Here is a 19,495-nt window from a genome sequence, read left to right on the forward strand (position 1 = left end):
TTCATTATATTTTCAGACTACTATGCCTACGCACATGTACTCATACATTTTGGGGACAATCAGTCATGGTTTTCATTCATACAGTATGCCACCTTTTGCACATATTAAGTAGACACTACCTTTGTTTTTAACCCATTTCTTGGTAGCTTTAACTCATCAGTATAGGTGTTTTTTTACCCTTGTTGGATCAAAGTCTTGATCAAATGATCTGGGTCAAATCCTCAATATTGGCTTGGCCCCTTTTGGACTCAACGCTGGGTTAGCTATTTCATCCAATTTGGGTTACTTTTAACCCAGCAGTGCAGGACCGTAACATACCCATGTTGTAGACATTCTTGGCAGGCCCATTGCTTGTTGAAGTGCTGATGATGGTAGTGGCACAGCAGTGTGCCGTGTGTTGGTGGTGAGCTGGCGATTTCATCTCCACGTAGCTGCTTTCCGAGTGTTTGCACGCCAAACCGGGTGGGTCGTTGATGGTGGCGTACGGGTTCTCGCTGTTGAGAGAGCAGGTGCTGGACATGGAACTCTTCATGTAGTCTACGTCAAGAACAAAGACAACAATAATGTTTACTGTCAGTGGTTGCACTCAGCATAAATATTCTCAACATCCTATTCAATGAGATGATAAATTTCAAAGAAGATATGCGATAAAGGTTTAACATGAGGAGTGAACAAATAGGTTAAAAGACAGCTGAAAGGAAGAAGAGCAAGCAGTGATCATGTTCATTGGAGGAGAGGTTCCTTGAGTGAGTTTGGGGAGAGGTGGGGTTGGCACACAGAGGAGAAGAATCACTTGCAACCTGCAGAAACAGACACATTTGTAAGCACCGGTTCATATACAATATGTTCGCTGTGTGAGGGGTAAAAGTTTACTTTGAGGACACTGGGGAATTTCATGATGCACCTCTTTCGCTCATTTGTCGATGTAATATTGTAAAGACGATAACATTGACATATAGCTGATGTATTATTATTAGGGGTGTAAAAATGAGTGCGTTCATTTTTGGTTAATTTCAAATTCCTTTAATGACAATTTTTTAAAACATTATTATTTTTTTTATCGCCCGATACCCCTAATTATTATGCATCTTTTGTGATGCACACACTCTTAAAATAAAGTTGGGTCAAAAGTAACCCAATTATGGATAAAAAATGGACCGATCCACTTTATGGGTCAATTTGACCCAACTTTCTGGGTTGTTTTATACAAAATGACCTAATTTTATGACCAAAGTAAAGGATCTGATCAATATTTACGAGTTGTTTTACACTAAAAGACACATTTCTTGACTCAAAGTTGGGTCCATTTTTCCACTCTAATTATTCACAATGTCAGAGTAGAAACTTAAAATCACTTTAACACAGCTTACTTTTATAGAAGTAAATAGTAGTCTGTCACTCTGTTAACTTAAAGATTTAAAGTCAACGAGCCAAACTGTTATCGAAGACAAAGCTCTGTCAAAACATCTACTTTAATATACATTAATCATGAATGTCATTCAGCACTCCAAAGTCTAAACGTAGCTGAGGAGGTTTAAAATGCAGGAGAGGCAAACATTGGCTGGGGAACATGTTCAAACGAGCGGATTGGCTGAGGAGTCTGAGGTGATGATGTCACGACTTGAGGTTCTCCTTTCACTGTACCTCTGTAGTGTGGCTCCACTTGGTAACTGTAACGTCGGTCAATGCAGTATATGCCTGAGTGGTAACAAGGAATGGGCGGAACAATTGAAACAAGGAACAAGAATTGAAAAGTGTTTCAAAAATGTTCTTTAAAAAAATGGAAGTTTATTGCAGCAAAAACAGCAATAGCGACTGACCCAACTCACTGAGGTTACAATAGGCACCCCACTCTGGAGCACTGTTCCTATGTCTTCGTTTGGCCTTCATCTAGGAAATAAAAGGAAAGCCTTGATTTTTTTTATCATGTTATTATCTTTATTTATTAAACTGAAAAACCACACCGTTTGTGTAGTTTGCTCTAACATGCTACTAAACTGAGATGGACATGTTATGGTATGTTTGCTGTGATGATGTGTGAGCAAAGTCATGTAGGCCCACCTTGGTGGAGCGTCTCTTGTCCGGTTTGGCGTAGTGGGCGGAGTAGGTGCACGGGCCCAGCGTGCGGTAGCTGGGGTTGGAGAAGCAGCGGCCTATAGAGCTGTTACAAGGTGACGACTCTGCAGAAGTGAGCAGGCCAGCGCACTGAAGCCCTGCTGTCGCCACATGACATCAGCACATTCTCGACACTTCATCGTTTTATATACAGCACACTGGGAAGCACTTATGGACTAGTTCATGCACAACAACTCATACACATAAACCTGTAGTTGAGAGACAAACACTCCGATGGTAATTTTGTGAGAACATAAACTACTCACAAAAATTTTAGAACATTAGGCTTTTGGGTGAAAATTCTGGATGAACCTAAAACGCATTAAAACCTTGAAAATAATTGGACCATTTCTAAATTTGTGAATGAGAGAGACAGAGAGAGAGGAAGACAGAAAGATAGGGAGAGACAGAGAGCAGAAGAGAGAGGGAGGGAGAGAGAGATACAGAGAGAGAGGAAGACAGAAAGATAGGTAGAGACAGAGAGAGGTAGACATAAAGGGAGCAGAAGAGGAAGGGAGAGAGCGCGGAGGGAGGGAGAGAATGAAAGAAAGAGAGAGAGACAGAGAAAGAGAAAGAGGAAGACAGAAAGATAGAGAGAGACAGAGAGAAGTAGACGTAAAGGAAGCAGAACTGGGATGTCGGGAGGGGGAGGGAGAAAGAGAGAGCACAGAGGGAGGGAGGAAGGGAGAGAAGGAGAAGGAGAGAGAAAGAGAGAGCGAGAGCGATAGAGAGAGAGAGAGAAAGAGACGTAAAGGAAGCAGAACTGGGAGGTAGGGAGGGAGGGAGAAAGAGAGAGCACAGAGGGAGGGAGGAAGGGAGAGAAGGAGAAGGAGAGAGAGCAAGAAAGCGAGAGCGAGAGAGAGAGAGAGAGACACAGAGAGAGAGAGAGAGAGAGAGAGAGAGAGAGAGAGAGAGAGAGAGAGAGAGAGAGAGAGAGAGAGAGAGAGAGAGAGAGAGAGAGAGAGAGAGAGAGAGAGAGAGAACATACGCTGAGAGAGCTTACCAGAGAGGGAGTAGTCGGTGGAGTTGATGTGAAGGGCGGGTGTGTAGGTGACGTTCGGCACATGGTGGCCTTTCTCTCTCTGTCGGTAGCGCAACCAAACCACGAGAGCCAGCATGGCCATGATGAGCAGCAGCAGAAAGATGATGCCCAGGATGGCGCCGGCCGTTTGACGCTCAGATGCAAGAGCAGGACTGATCTTGGTGTAGGGGTTCAGCTCCTCCATCATCAAAGCCGCTGATAAGTACAATTGATGGACAACATGTGAATGCTACAAAATGCTACATCTCGTCTACTAAACTCTAAATGCTTCTCGGCCCACATACTGTATTCTCAAGACTTTTAATTTTCCTATTTGACTTCCAGACCCCTCAGGGTGTCGGGTGCTGGCTCATTGAGTGTTTCCAGAACCAGAACAAAACAAATGAAAGCAGTGTTTGGTTTCCGTTTTCTTCAAATGTGGAACAAATTGTCCGTTCATTTAAATCTGGCCTGACAACTTTGTTGACCAATGATGCTTTTTCAAGAATCAAAAACATTATTTCTTGTTTTCACCATCTTACTTTTCATTTTTCCTGCTTGTATTTCGATTTTCATCTTTTCATTTGAACTTATTTTAGTCATTACATCAATATAGATTTTTGTTAATGTACGAGTTGTGTTAGACAATGAACGGGTCTGACATATTTGATTAAATTCTATTGAGCAAGATACTGAACCCACAGTTGCTCCTGATGCTGCATCATCAGTAGGTGAATGAGTAGCACTATGGCGTTTGTCTTGTCTTACTTTTTAAATAAGTTTGGAGTTTATTTTTTCCAGACAAAAGTAAACTGAAAAAAAAAAACTTTTCTCTGGAAAAATAAACTCCAAACTTAGGTTACATTTCTGATGACGTTTATGACCTTGTTACATGTCATAGATGTATCCTCCATGTGTCTGATTCTTATTATCTCAATTTATTTTAGGATTAACATCAACCTTTAAAAAACTCTATACGATTTAAGTCAGGAATGAGCACCAGGAGGCAAGCGACCAATGGTCACACACTGAGTGGTCCCTAAAAATTTACTAAAGCTCAGAAGTCTTAAGTTGTAATAACATTATTCACCACCAGATGGCAGACATCACTCACCAGCACCTCCAACCCCCAAACAAAAAAAAAAGACTGTCATGACAAGTTTGCTCTATATTATTTATTTGGTTGTTACTAACATAACTATGAGATTAATTTTTCAAAAATAATTTCCAGTTTAATACATTTTGTAAAAACTTTATTTGTTATTTACGTCGCAACGCATTCAGTGCGTAGTGACGTAGAATGTCGGCAGGCTCTCTGCTGAACAATGTGAAACGCCTCTAAAGAAAGCAAGATAAGCCTCGTAGCGTTCCTAAAGAAACAACATGCGATGATTTGACTGATTTTGCAAGTCCCATAGAATGTTGTGTTCTATTGCTATAAAAAACATGGAACCTACCAAAAGAAAGATTAGAGTTTCTTCTTTCATCAGGAAAATAAAATATATATTTTTATCTGTGTCTATTTGGTAGCAATTAGCATTAGAAATAGCTAAGTTTCATCATAATTCACAAATCTGTTGAAAACAAGGGGAAAAGAGCTTGTTGCAACATGGCCCTGGCTGATCTCTTATACTCTGCTGCCACCTGCTAGCCATTTTTTGTAATAATTACCATTGCTTTAAGTGACCTCTTCATGTCAGAAGCTGTATTAAAGCCTTCTGTATGCTCGAGCATACCACCCCCCATAAAACACGTTTTTGCGAGTGAAGGACAAAGTATTAAAAATGTATTTCTACATTTTTGGCTTTGAATGAGTTAATAAATACAACATTTGAAGATCCCTCTAAATCATATAATAAGCCATATGATCAATGTGATCCTGCATATTAACATGGGAGAAGACTCACCTTGGTCGCAGCGGATGCCTTTGAATCCAATACTACAGTAGCAGGTTCCAGTCACGTAGTCACATGTGGCGTTGTTCATACACTCACAAAGCTGCTGGCAGCCGTAGCCAAACGTGCCAGCAGGACACTCTGCACACAGGAACGCAGGTTTTACACGACTGACAATTTTTGCAAATGAAACAATGGAATGAAAACTCACTGAGTTCACAGCTTTCTCCAATGAAGCCCGTCCTGCATGAGCACTGCCCACCGATATGGTCACAGTCAGCCCCGTTCTGACAGCGACACACTTCACCACATCGAGTGCCGTAGAAACCTGTTGGACAGCCTGAGGAAGGACAGAAAATATACTGTCTCTATGTTATGTTTAATTGGAACCATTACTACAATTTATTTGTAATTTTCTATTATTTGGGAAATCATAAAAACGTAATCCATTAAATGCTTGATGCCGGGGTAACATTGTCACCATTATAAAACCTTTACTAACTGTAAGGCATTGTCAAATGTTGTAATATGCTTAGCAAATGCACCCTCCTGAAAATTCATCACCATCATACATATATAATTTCTTCTTTAAAAAAATTACATATTTTTTAATATCACTTAAACAGTTCCTTAGTTGCTCAAAAGTACCAAACATGAAATATTTCCTTAAATTTTCTAACCCAGCTATATTAATTTACTTTTTGATTGAAATTTTACAAAACATGACTTATTTTCCATGTAATTGGGCTGTGATGATGATTTAAGTATTTGGAGCTTTTTATTTAATTAAAAAAAAATTCTAAACACAGTATATTGGAAAAATAAATCGACAAAATTGAGCTTAGCATGTTGGTTTGGCCCTTGCATGGAAAGCGTTCCAATTTCTCATGTGACTCTCTTACTAAATTATTTGCCAACCCCTGATTTAGAGTCTTCTGGGAAGGCAATTTGCATATTTTTGTAATATCCGGGGAAAACCCAAGAAAGCATCAGGAGAACATGCTAACGCCACTCCGGAAGGCAGGCGCTCAGAACTGAGGTGGGCAGTCAAGTTACCTCTGGCCTTGAGGCCAACAATCTGAGGCTGTGTTCATGACATGCAGTTTTGTTCATCGGCCACTAGATGGGGACTGCACCTCAGAATGTAACGCGGGCTATGCTTGGTTAATCACAGTAACAGTGGATGCTGACGTTGCTGATCTTGGAATATATATATATGAGTTTTAAATCTGTGAATCAGTCAAGGGATCGATTGATGGTATAATTTTGACTGAAGGTTGATGGAGTTGAAGTGATTTACAGTTAATTGAAGAGTTAATGTATTTCTTCTAAAGTTGTGAGTGAGGTGGAGAGAGAGGAGAGTGAGAGAGAGAGAGAGTGAGAGAGTGAGAGAGAGGGTGAGAGAGAGAGAGACATACGCTGAGTACAGAAGAGTCCTGTCCATCCAGGACTGCAGTCACACTCTCCATCCGTGGGTCTACACTGGGCTTCATTGTGACAGTTACATGTGTGAATGCAATTGGGACCCCACGAACCCTGAGGACAAGCTGCCAACACAATACACACACAAATATGTCACCGGGATGACTTGAAATGTGAGCAAAAATGGCAAACTAAGCCGATATTGTGTTGTGTATATATTTGTGTCTTACGTTTGGAGCAGTCCTCGCCAATCCATCCAGGGTAACACTGACATGAGCCATCGATGGGATTACAAGTGCCGTTGTTTGTGCACAGGCATGTCTCGGCGCAGTGCTTACCATATTTTCCACTTGAACATACTGTCAGGACACAACCCAAAAAAGAGGATATCTTGTATTCATTAAAAAAAAAGCAATGGCCACTGAATAGTCTAAGCAATTTTCAAAGTCTGGTTTACAACATATATATTTTTAATGAGGTATATATCTTCTATTTTACAAATTGTATTATTTCAAATTGTGATAAAGCATTGAGCCATCAAAACATTTTGGTAATTATATGCTTAGAAATTCCTCGTAAGGAAAGTGTCAAATTTTTGGCTTTTGGCTTTTTATTAATATTAATATCAAATATAAAGCATATTAATATCAAATATAATATTATATAAAAATATTATTGTAATTATTAAATGTGGGAAACAAATTTTTATAGTACACATGAGTAAAAAATTCCACATTTTGGCACATTGACTCCCATTATAAATCATAAATGTTCATGTTTTTTGATGCACTGTACACCTGATGTGTTATAGTGCATTTCCCGCGATTACCCAATGTATCCCTTTACTGGGACATCAACTAAGCAAAGAAAACATTTTTTTTTAAACTTTAGAGTCATAAAAGCCATAATACAGCAGATGGCGGTAGAGAGCTAATTATCATTTTTTTGTTGAGCTGACTTATGTGCTTCCTATGTCCCCATTCTTATACCAAAACAAGAAAGCACGGTTGGGATCGAGAGCTCAGGCCTGTAAGCGTGTGTGGACACAGTAACAGCAACGTGCACACGTGTATGAGTGTGTGATGAGTCTATATTGAGCGTGAATATTCAAATTTGAAGTTTTTTTTTATATATATATACAGATGATAGTTAGTTGTGCTTTTCGGACAATATTGCTTTTATTGTCCATAGAGGGCATCGAAAACAAATACATATACATATATATACAGGTGCTTGTAAAAAAATTAGAATATCCTCAAAAAGTTAAATAATTTCCGTAATTCTATTCAAAAAATCTGATTCAGAGTCCACAACTTAAGCAATTTCAAGTATTAATTTGTTTATTTTTATATTATTTGGGCTTCCAGCTCATAAAACCCATGAAAACAGGATGTCGAAAAATTCTAATAATGTGAAGAAATCACCATGCATACTTCCTAGTCTTTATTTGCATGGAAAAAAAAGATGGATGATGGATGGTATTTTCAAAACGATATGTCAATCTTCAATAGTTGGTTGGGAATCCCTTTGCTTTAACCAATGCCTCGATGCGCCGTGGCATTGCTTGGGGGTCCTGGAAGCCCAGGCTTTCTTGATGCTTGCTGTTGGCTCTTTGTTTTTGGGTCTGGTGGCCCTCATTTTCCTCTTGAGAGTACTGTATTACAAGATGTAAATGAGGGCCACCAGAACAAAAAACAAAGAGCTAACAACAAGCACCAAGCATATTGTTTTGAAAATACCATCCATTCATCCATATTTTATTTTTCCATGCAAAACACTGGGAAGAATGCAAGTTGATTTCTTCACATTATTTACAATGTTTGACATCCTGTTTTAATGGGTTTTAAGAACTGGAAGCCCAAATAATGTAAAAATAAACAAATAAATACTTGAAATCACTTAAATAGTGGACCCTGATAATCTATGAAAGTTTGTTTTTTTGAATGGAATTACGGAAATTATTCAACTTTTCGAGGATATTCAAATTTTGGGACGACCACCTGTATGTATGAATAGGTCTGAGGCCACTGAAAATTTTGAGTGGTCGCAAGTAAAAAAATATATATTCAGAAATGACTTCGATATCACACTTCTAATAGTGAACCAAATTTTGGCTAATTTTACTTATGTGTGGTAAAAAAATAAAAATAAAACGTTACGAGGGTTGTTAATCAAAATATTAGACAGAATGATGGTAATTATAGTATATAACATTTGCTTATTTGGCTAATGCAAACACAGTTAGACATTGTTTCACACATACGTGCACACTCGTACACAAACAAAAGATTGAACGACTCACACAGGAGTTTTGCAATTAATGTGAAGGACAGATTTGTGAGCCGTGCAATGAAGACGTAGGAGGTCAGATAGGAGGCTAAGCGCAAGGTCTTAGTGCCTCGTTGGTTCTAGGCAGTAACTTGGAATTTATTTTGAATGTTGTAAGAGTCAATAGTGGGTATTGAGAACAACAATAATTTGGTCCAACTGGCCCTTGGTTAATTTTTGATAAACATTTGGGCAATTTGATTCAGGCACAAATATAAGGAGTTGAACCATGAGATCCCAGATTAAAATCAGCATGAGGCAACTATTTTGTACACAGTTGAAAAATGTCAACACTCCTCTTCAGCATTTAGCAGTATCTGAAGATTTAGGTCAAAAGGAGGGAGAAATCCCCTGGAACAAACAAACTGAAAGAGGCTGCAGTAAAGGTTTGGAAAAGCATTTCAAATGAAGAATGCAAAAGTCTGGTGAAGTTAATGTGGCGCAGGCTCGAGCGGTTATATTGCAAGTAAGGGTTATGCCACCAAATATTAAATATTATTCACTTTAAGGTAATTTAATGCACTGTATGTTCCAATAATTTTGCTCGCTTGAAAAGAGGGTGGCCTGAGTTGTTTCAAGTACCTAGATGTAAATATCTTCAAATAAAGCTGGATTTTTTTGGGCCTTGCATTTTGATCTGAAACAACAACAACAAAGGCAATGTCGTTCCCATACTTTTGGAGGGGATTGTGTATGCGGCACCATTTGAAGTCTTGACTAATCAGTGAAGATAAATGATGATGATATGATAACACATTATAATGCAACATAATCTTTTTGAAGAACTAATATAATACAATAATATTTAGAAAATGCATTAAAAAAAGATATTGAATTGCACTATAATTTTAACGAGTGCCTTATAGAAGGTCTATAAAAGTAGTCTGAATTAAAAGCAATCCCTTTCCTCTCATATGTTGGGCTGAGGCTTCTGATGTGTGAGAGTAGTAAGTAATGTGTCAGTGTACACTGAAAGGATTGATCGGCACTAGAATCGGAGATCGGATTTATCAGGGCTTCCAAGTTTTATCTATGAATTGGCTCAAAGATGCAGCGGAATAACTAATGTAGGACAGTCTGCCTTCATGTTTAATGCTAATGAATATTTTACAGCTCACTTTTCCAGTGTCCATTTAGAATTCAACTTGGCAATGAACGTCTGGCTGCCGTCATTGACAAGTTAACATCTGCTTAACCCACGGAAAAGTTAATCACGCTAAATATTGCTGGCGTCGAGTCGGAACCTCATAAATCACAATTTGGCAAATTTTGTATTTTTTTCACAAGACTTTGGTCAGTCCACACGTATGGGCATCATTTTATTTTATTTTTTTTACAAATTATTGACCAATCTTAACTCATTCATTCGCAGCCATTTTCACTCCTTTTGCTCCCAGCTGTTTTACTGGATTTTGACTGTTTTTGCAAGACTCACAGTGTGTTCTATTGCTATAAAAAAAAATGGAACCTACCAATAGAAAGATTAGAGTCTCTTCTTTCATCAAGAAAAAAATAAATGTGTATCTGTTTCCGTTTTGCAGCAATTAGCAATAGAATATAGCTAAGTTTCATCATTATTCACAAACCTGTTGAAAACACTGAGAAAAACAGCTTGTTGCAACATGGCCCTGGCTGATCTCTTATACTCTGCTGCCACTTTTTGGCCATTATTTGTAATAACTACCATTGCTTTAAGCAACCTCGTCAAGTCAGAAGCTTCATCAAAGCCTTCTGTATGCTCGAGCATTAAAAATAAATAAATAAATTAAATACATTTTGGGGAGTGAAGGACAAAGTAAAAAACTTATTTATATGTTTTTGGGTTTGAATGAGTTAAGTGTTGAAAAGTGGCGTTCTCTCTTTGATGATGCAATGTTAATGGGTTTTTTTGGGGTCTACTGAAAAGTGGCAATTTTGGAGATTCAAGATTTTGGCCTGGCACCAGCGATTTACAACAGTGAACTAAGAACATGATGACATATATTCCCAAAAATGAAACAATAAGTGTGTATTGGATGTAGTAGTATAAGAACATAAAAGTGGCAAAGATCAACAGGACAAGATGCTAACTCCACACGGGATGGTAGGACCTCGGATTCAAACACCCAGCCTGAGAAATGTGAGGGTGTATGTATAATAACCACTAATCCTCTATAAAATACAATGTCATTCTTTGACAGTAGACAGGAGTGGGTGAGTCACCCCTACGAAAATGGGCCTGGTCACTCCTCAGGACCCAAACGTGGCACGACATTTATGAATCATGCAACCAACATGAGGAGCTACTTAACCATGAAGACAGAAGTAAAAACAATGCAACTTTTTAATTCCTCAAACTTTCATTGAATTGCCACATATAAATAACTAACTTTACGTCTGACTAACTTTTTGACTTCATGATGTGAAAATCCCTCCATAACAAAATAGACAACAAATATTTACACCTTCTAACTGTGTTTGTATTCGTTATTTTTGCCACTTTGAAAAGCAGTTTATGTCCAGAATAAGACAGAGAGACACATTTGACTCCCTGGGGGGTATTCTGACAGATCTGCCTGGTAAGCATTATGGGTGTTGTAATGGTATGTTGGCTACCAATATGGATGGACTATTAGCGTTTATGGGCGAACAATGGAAGACCATTAAATTACTTTTTAATGTGACGATTGACGACCTAAAAGAAAATGGAATAATCATGCTCTTTAATCAGCATCTTAATACGTCTCAACTGCCAACGGCAAGGATTATCTCAGAATTATTTGTCAGACATTACCTTTGCTGTAAGCCACATTTTATGAATATAAACCTTTTCCATATCTTTACAGCTTAATTCAAGTCTTAATAGCTTAACAAGATGATTCATGTTTTTTAATTATTATTATTGTTGTTGCCCATCGCCTTTTACAACTTTGAGGCTAAGATGACTCAGGAGAGCGCCAGTGAGCTAAGGTAGTTCAACCTGCCAAATAAGATGCTGACCCAATGCACTTTGCATCGCCAGAACAGATTGCTTGCGCTAGCAGGCATGACATGAGCAAACCACGTCACCTTCCTGACGTATGGTGCAGAAAAGATTACGTCAGACCACCGCATTCAGTCTGATGAGGGTCTCATCTCGCGCTCCTTCAAAGTGATTGGCATGGGAACTACAGAGCACCACAACACACTGTGCATTTGTCTCCCATTCAATGTGATAATCAATCGAAATGAGTCAGAATTTTGTGTATTATGTTTTACATAACAGTTAGATGTCATTTTAACCTGCTGCTAGAGGATGTCTGAATGTAAAATCAGGGTTATCATGACACTTCTTTACCCCTAAGTAATTTTGTTACCATGGCAACACATTTGTGTTGTTGTTTTTGAATTCTATAGTCCTATTTATATTTATTCTATATTAATAATACAATATATCCAATAGGGTATCTCTAAAAGACAGCTCAGTGCAATGTGCAATCGCAGTACGTCATTCATTCGCTGTTGTTATGAGCTTATGCTTAACTATATGCTTACTTATGCTTATACTGTACAGTATTCCACTACAGGAGATTAATTGTGACTATAAATAAAAATGCATGCAACTGAAAATAATTGTATTATACTCAAATTTCAAAACGTTAACCAAAAGTTGCAGAATCCTAAAACAAATTGACTACTTGAGGGCACAAAGCACCAATGCACATTGAAAGAAGTGGAGGGGGGGGGGGTATATTGGTGGCTCAGCTGCAATCTGGTCAGTTGGTAGGCTTTCATTTTCACACATGAATTTTTCATTCAATTCAAATTTTTTTTTATTGGGCCCTATTTTTCTTGACATGCGCATTGTAAAAACTGACGCAGGGCAAGTCTAATTTATGGCAGACTGTGCCAGGCCTCACTGGTGGTGTTTTCTAAATGTGCCGAGCACGCCTGACAATTTGGTGACAGAAGGTAGACCAGGTGAAAACAGGTCTAACTTGTGGTGCAGGTGGAATAACAAGATTTTGGTGAATTTTACTTGATGTGGATTTGGCGCAGGTTCTGTACGCCGCTGATATGTGTGGTGGATGTCATCAGATTTTATTCTTAACTCTTTGACCGCCAAAAACGTTTAATAACGTTTAGTAAAATCCAAATGAGTGCCGCTAAAGACGTTAACTATGTTTTTTTTGTTTTTTTTTTTAAACGGGTGGAGGAAAGCCTTGGCAAGCTGTGCTGAAAGTATCAAGCAGGTCGAGTTAGTATAATGACTATTTTTGGGCACTAGATGGCAGCGATGACTCTCTTTGGACAAGATTGGGTAGGCGTCAGTAGAAGACGTGAGGCGGAGTTAGAGTGTTGAGGGAAGAATGGCTGAAGAAGCGAAAATGGCGACCGGTTGCAAGCAGCTCACGCTTGAGCATTTTTTTCAAAGACGAAAAGCATCGATCAATGCTAAAGAGCACATTGATGATGATGATGATGGTGACTCCGAGGTTGACGCCGAAGTTGGAAGCGTTGACGCGGCGGCTCCGATCGCGTCATAAAGCCTCACCGGCTAGTGATGCTAACGGCGGACAACTAGCACTTCTGCACAGGCGGACGTTCAATCGGACGATGAAGAGTACCCCGAGTCCAATGCATATTCATCGGAGGAGTGGGTACAGTCTGATCACGGAGAAGACACTGGTTCTGGACTACGATGCCACCATGAATGGAGTGGATAAGATGGATCAGAACATCTCTTACCACCCGGTATAGGAACTGAAGGATATGAGGAAGCCAGACGTAACACCAGGTCACCGTATCATGATCCTGAGAGTAGACTTGATGACAACATGGCCAAACACACACTGCAGTATATATCTGCTACTCCCCGGAAAAAAAGGCCGGCAAGAAAGTGCACGCGAAGGGGAAATCGCAGTGAAACTAATCTGTGGTGCAAATCCTGCTGCGTCCCCTTGCACGCAGGGGAGTTTTACACAATATACCTCACAAAAAGAAAAACTGTGTAGTTGAAACATCCACACAATTGTAAATAGTACCACAGTTGCACACATTTGTAAATAGTTTGCCAAATTGTTTTGTCAAATTGTTACACTGTTGAATGTAAATAAACGTATTTTGCTTTCAAAAAACACTTTTTTATTGTTGTATGTAGTGTTTTACAGAAGTAAAGCACTGTTTAGGTGTTTGTGGCATCATTCATGGAAAAAAAAGGTGTCAAATTCACTAGAGTGCATGAAATAATATCGTTTCACAAAAAGCTTGATTTCTCCGTATTTTGGTCCAAAACAGAGCATTTGGGTGAAACTAACCTATTTTCTATTGTTGATTACTGAAAAACGGAATAAGGTAGAAACAAACTTTCTTTTCCTGATGACAGTTCAATCTTTCATTTGGTAGTATCTGTGTTTCCATAGTCCAAACACAAAATTTTCTGTGGACCTTGAAAGATCAGTCAAAATGCTTAAATCAGCTGGCACCCACACATCCTCTTTTCTGAAAATGCTCGGCAGTCAAAGAGTTAAATATAATATCACCGTGCACCGAACCCTCAAAATCATTGTAGAAATAAATTTATTGAATGCATTATTATTATCATTGCTTACCTTTAATATATTTTTTAAAGTATCCTTGTACTGACTTTTGGACATTTTGACTTGTGATAAAGCTGCAGATTGGTTTGCATTATTACTGAAATCTGATATATGACTTACTGTTTATGCCACACTTGTTTAGTATAATTTTGTGAAGATATTAATTTAATAAATTAACATTGCAATATTGAGGTGTCAACTCACCCTGATTGCAGAGGGTGCCAAAGAAACCAGACAAACATTCGCAGTGGCCTGTGATGTGGTGACAAGCCCCGTCACTATGGATGCACTGAGGACACGACTGGCTACAACGATGGCCATAGAAACCAGGTGAACATGCTGCACAACAAACACACACATTTTGTAAGCGTATCAGGAATGGAGGCCTATTCTACGGGGGAGAGTCAAATTTTTATTATTATAATCATGATACTACTCCAACCCATATTCATATATTGTAGTCTTTCCAAATCGCGTATTTGTATATTTAATTTCCTACCTTTGTGTCAGCCTGTCGGTCGCATTACTTTTGCTTTGTTTGCTTTTTACCACTGATCCTTCTGGATAAGTCTTGCTAAAACCTTTAATTTGTTTTAATTGATATTAGCCTAAGTGGAAAGCCAGGCCATAGAGACTCTTTACCATTTCTCTCACACTCCTAATTAAGACAATTGACTAAACTTTGAACCAAGCGCTATTCAATTGATCCCACCGATACAGGAGGAAACAAAGGAAAGCTGGTGTATGCAATCCATTTCTAAATGAAAAGCCATGAACAATGCACATACGCTGACAGGCGTAAGAGTTTGTTCTATCCACTTTTTCAAGTCCCTCTTTTCAAGCATGCAATACAAGTTAGACAAATGGACATTTTGTTCAAGCTAGTTCCTAACTGTCCTGAAACATTTCTTTAATAATAATAATAATAATAATAATAATAATAATAATAATAATAATAATAATAATAATATATTCTAGGCAGCCCTACTAGTCTAAACACGGTATTCTGATTAATATTGCATTTGTGGAATATGAGTTAAGCAGCTAAATCCACACGTTTTGTCAGGGGGCGGCCATTTTCTGACTTCTAGCGACTGAAAATTACATCACAGATGCTCAGGGCTTAGGCAACAACCAATCATGGTTCACCTGCTTTCTGAAGGAGGGCCGTAATTGGTCGTTACCTGAGCCCTGCGCAACTGTGATGTCATTTTCAGCCGGCAGCCAGTGGCAAAATGGTCGCGCCCTGAGATGGTTTAAAAGGGGCGGATTTTGCAACTTCATTCAAATTCCGCAAAAGCAATAGTCTTCAGGATGCCGTGTTAACATTTAATTATTACTAAACAATATGACCGGCATTCAGCATCCTTAAACGGAACCACGACTGTCATGACAAATTTGCTCTATAATATTTATTTGGTTGTTACTAACATAACTATGAGATTTATTCTTCAAAAATCATTTCCAGTTTAATACATTTTACAGAATTTTTATTTGGACGTATGCCGCCATTTTTATTTACGTAGTTAAGCCTCGTAGCGTTTCTAAAGAAACAACATGCGGTTGGTAGAGTCACACTCCCCCACGCTGTGCTCTTGTCATTCACCAGACACATTCAAGAGTTTTGGTTGTCCCTTTAGGAACACTATGGAGGCTTACCTTGCTTTTTTTTAATTGGCGTTTCACATTACTCGGCAGAGAGCATGCCGCCATTCTACGTCACTACGCACTGAATGCGTAGCGACGTAAATAACAATGGCGGCGTACGTCCAAATAAAGTGTCTAACCCTTGTTTTTAAATACAGCCCTAAACTAAAAATATGCTTAAGTCATTATATGTAATAGAAAGTGGCTATTGATCGAATTAAGACAAGTAAACACTAGCCTTGTTTTCATCTTGTAAGGCTATATCGTTTCTAAATTGATTAGCTGTGACCTGAATAAATGGTTGGCAGGGGTCTGAGCAGGCCTGAGTTTAGATTGACTTTCTGCTCCTAAATTTTCACTTCTCCGCTAAGCGTATTTTCAATGACACAGCCAGCTTTGCAGAAACCAGTCTACCAAATTGGCAAACATGCACAGCTTGCCTTGTGCTCAGAAAAAAACGTGTGCCCCGCCTCAGATGCGCTGTTTACGAAAAGAGTTATAACAGAACCATTAAGCAATTTCGATCTCATGTTTTCCATGTTGGGGATTTGCTCTGCTGTTATTTACTTATTTAGTCTTTTGAGTGTGGGAGTGTATTTGGCATTCTTACTTCGTTTGCAGTTGGTGCCACGGTAACCAGGAGCACACACACATGTGCCGTCATCAGAGGAGCATGAGCCTCCATTCACACACGTGCAGCTGTAAGAACAGTTGGGTCCCCAATGTCCTTCATTACATACACTGTCACAATGGACACCTGTGAAAGGCCAACACGCACATGGACACACATAATCAATTCATGTAATTAGAATTTGATAAATGTAATAAAATAAAAATGTTAAACATTTATATAAAACAGCTTTAGTTTTCTAAAGGGAAAAAAACAACAGCTACATTTTGCAACAATCTCAACCTTTGGCTCTGGATCATGTAAATGCTCGCTACGGAAAACATCTTGCACACACTGATCACCATGTACCTTATTCAGACCTTCTACAGAGCTTCAACCCACAGACTGCTTGGAAACGATGACCTATACTTAACTTCACTGGAATATTGGTCTGTCTATAATCAATCTCTCGGAACCCCTGACCTGACTATCAGATGCAGAACCCCCTTTCACCTGGTTGAAGAAAACATTACCAAGGCTCAAGCAGTCCAGTTGCATCATTCATCTTGTTTTCGTATGGACTCAAAAACCAAAATAAATCTGTTCCATTTCAATTGCATGTTCTTGCGCTACACATTTTGATGAGGAGCCACCAGCTAATTATCACAACATGATGACAATTATGGGCCCTATTTTCATGCCTAGCACAAAGTCTGTTTTCTTTCTTTTGATATAGTAAAGATTAGATTCGTGCTTTTGCGTCGTTGTGAGAGTTAACACAGCAGACTTGCTTCCCGGTAAATGTAGGCAGCTTCTTTCATGTCCTTTAAATCAGCACAGGAGAGGCGTGGAACAGTGGACCAGCTCTATTACCTCAGCAGGGTCCCCGAGGGTGCGTGGAAGTTCGCCTAACCAGTCCACATGTGCTTTGTGGACTTGGAGAAGGCGTTTGACCGTGTCCCTCGGGAGTCCTGTGGGGGGTGCTTCGGGAGTATGGGGTACCGAGCCCCCTGATACGGGCTATTCGGTCCCTGTATGACCGATGTCAGAGTTTGGTCCGCATTGCCGGCAGTAAGTCGAATTCGTTTCCTGTGAGAGTTGGACTCCTCCAAGGTTGCCCTTTGTCACCGATTCTGTTCATAACTTTTATGGACAGAATTTCTAGGCGTAGCCGAAGCGTTGAGGGGGTCCGGTTTGGTGGCCTCATTATTGCATCTCTGCTTTTTGCAGATGATGTGGTGCTGTTGGCTGCTTCAAGCCGTGATCTCCAGCTCTCACTGGAGCGGTTCGCAGCCGAGTGTGAAGCGGTTGGGATGAAGATCAGCACCTCCAAATCCGAGACCATGGTCCTCAGTCGGAAAAGGGTGGAGTGCCCTCTCCGGGTCGGGAATGAGATCCTGCCCCAAGTGGAGGAGTTCAAGTATCTTGGGGTCTTGTTCACGAGTGAGGGTAGGTTAGAGCGGGAGATCGACAGGCGGATCGGTGCAGCGTCTGCAGTGATGCGGACGCTGTATCGGTCCATTGTGGTGAAGAAGGAGCTGAGCCCAACCAGCACCAGACGTCTGTTAGATGTTTAATTTTGGACTAAATCAGGTCCGTCCATCTTAGACTTGATTTAGACCAAAAATAGACATTGCAACCTGGGTCATGTTACAGCCTATCCGATGTGGTCCATATTTACTCCAAAAATGGACGTTAAAAACTGGGTTATAACCCGTCTAATATGGTCCAAATTTAGCCCAAAAATAGTCGATTAAAATTGGGTTGTATTTAGCTTATCCAATGTGGTCAAAATTTAGCCTAAAAATGATGTTGCTTGTCCATTGAGGTCCAAATTTATTTCAAAAATTGTTGAAGCTATATATGATTTAAAGAAGAGGGATAATTGGAAATTGAATTAATTGCTGGGATCACGTGAGAGTAACAGGTACAGGATTGCTGTTAAGCGGAAGAGCTCATACAATTTTCCGAATAGCCTCTTTGAAGCTGATTATGACTTGTTGCATTGCCTGCCACTACAGGCGTTTTTGCATAAATAATTATCAGAACATATCAGTCCATGGTATGGTATGCACTGTAATACTTTTAGTGGACCGTTGTCTCCCTCCGGTTCTACTTCGTATGTCATAATGTATTTTATTTATTTATTTGTGTATAGTATAACCATTTTTACAATGTGAGTGCGAATGGTAGTTTGTTGTTGTTTGTTTAATATTAATCATGAGGATTTTGGTAGGCACGGTAGCAGCCACCTTCACTAAACAGGTTCTCCCTCGCGCATGCGCAAAACGCCAATATCAGCACCTGTCGTTTCGGCGGATGTTAGTGGATTGGACTGGACAGATGAATGAAGAAATGAGAAAGAAAAGAACAGGATAAGAGATGTAAGTATTACGTTTGGGGTCTTGTCATGTTGACTACTGTGTTAATGTTATGCTAACGAGAGAACAGTTAAGAATGCATTCTTCAACGTAGGGCGTACGTCAAGCTAATTACTCGTGTATGTAGGCAGTGATATCTAAATTATGGCAATATACTTTACTTGACGACTCCATACCCATTTTTATAACACAAAATTAGATCAGGAAATAAGTCCAAAATGAACAGGGGTTGTTTGCAGGCAAACAGGCAGACTGACTGGACAAAAATGTCCAATAATTACATCGGAAACTAAAAATTATGTAATGGTACCTCGGAGTTTGAACATAATTTGTTTCAGCAAAGTGTTCAAAGTCTTGGGTGTTTGAACTTCGAAAATTAGGCATTTTTTACTCCTATTTTTTGGTTGAAGTCCGATTTGTACGAGTTTCGAGACGTTCAAACTCTGAGGTTCCACTGTAAATTTAATCTGTTTTGTGGGTCAATTTGACTCAAATTTTAATTTAATTCATGCGTTGTC

At 39.3% G+C, this 19,495-nt stretch overlaps 1 protein-coding gene across 6 annotated transcripts in view; it reads right to left on the bottom strand.

Moving 5' to 3' along the window:
* LOC147178070 (multiple epidermal growth factor-like domains protein 11) overlaps positions 1-19,495 on the bottom strand; it is a 112,615-nt gene that overhangs the window by 3,571 nt on the left and 89,549 nt on the right. For 3 of the 6 annotated variants that reach the window (XM_086072176.1, XM_086072180.1, XM_086072181.1), the window contains 11 exons: positions 16,597-16,743; positions 14,544-14,678; positions 6,684-6,812; positions 6,450-6,578; positions 5,243-5,371; positions 5,044-5,172; positions 3,119-3,352; positions 2,062-2,216; positions 1,821-1,890; positions 1,645-1,698; positions 319-537 (listed from right to left, as the gene is read on the bottom strand). In XM_086072176.1, the coding sequence (XP_085928302.1) occupies positions 319-537; positions 1,645-1,698; positions 1,821-1,890; positions 2,062-2,216; positions 3,119-3,352; positions 5,044-5,172; positions 5,243-5,371; positions 6,450-6,578; positions 6,684-6,812; positions 14,544-14,678; positions 16,597-16,743 (1,530 nt within the window). The remainder of the gene's footprint in view (positions 1-318; positions 538-1,644; positions 1,699-1,820; positions 1,891-2,061; positions 2,217-3,118; positions 3,353-5,043; positions 5,173-5,242; positions 5,372-6,449; positions 6,579-6,683; positions 6,813-14,543; positions 14,679-16,596; positions 16,744-19,495) is intronic. The other 3 variants (XM_086072177.1, XM_086072178.1, XM_086072179.1) reach the window with 3 other exon arrangements.

Source organism: Leptonotus elevatus, chromosome 3 (assembly GCF_054856555.1).
Source record: "Leptonotus elevatus isolate MCC_2025b chromosome 3, RoL_Lele_1.0, whole genome shotgun sequence".
Classification (NCBI taxonomy): Eukaryota; Metazoa; Chordata; class Actinopteri; order Syngnathiformes; family Syngnathidae; genus Leptonotus; species Leptonotus elevatus.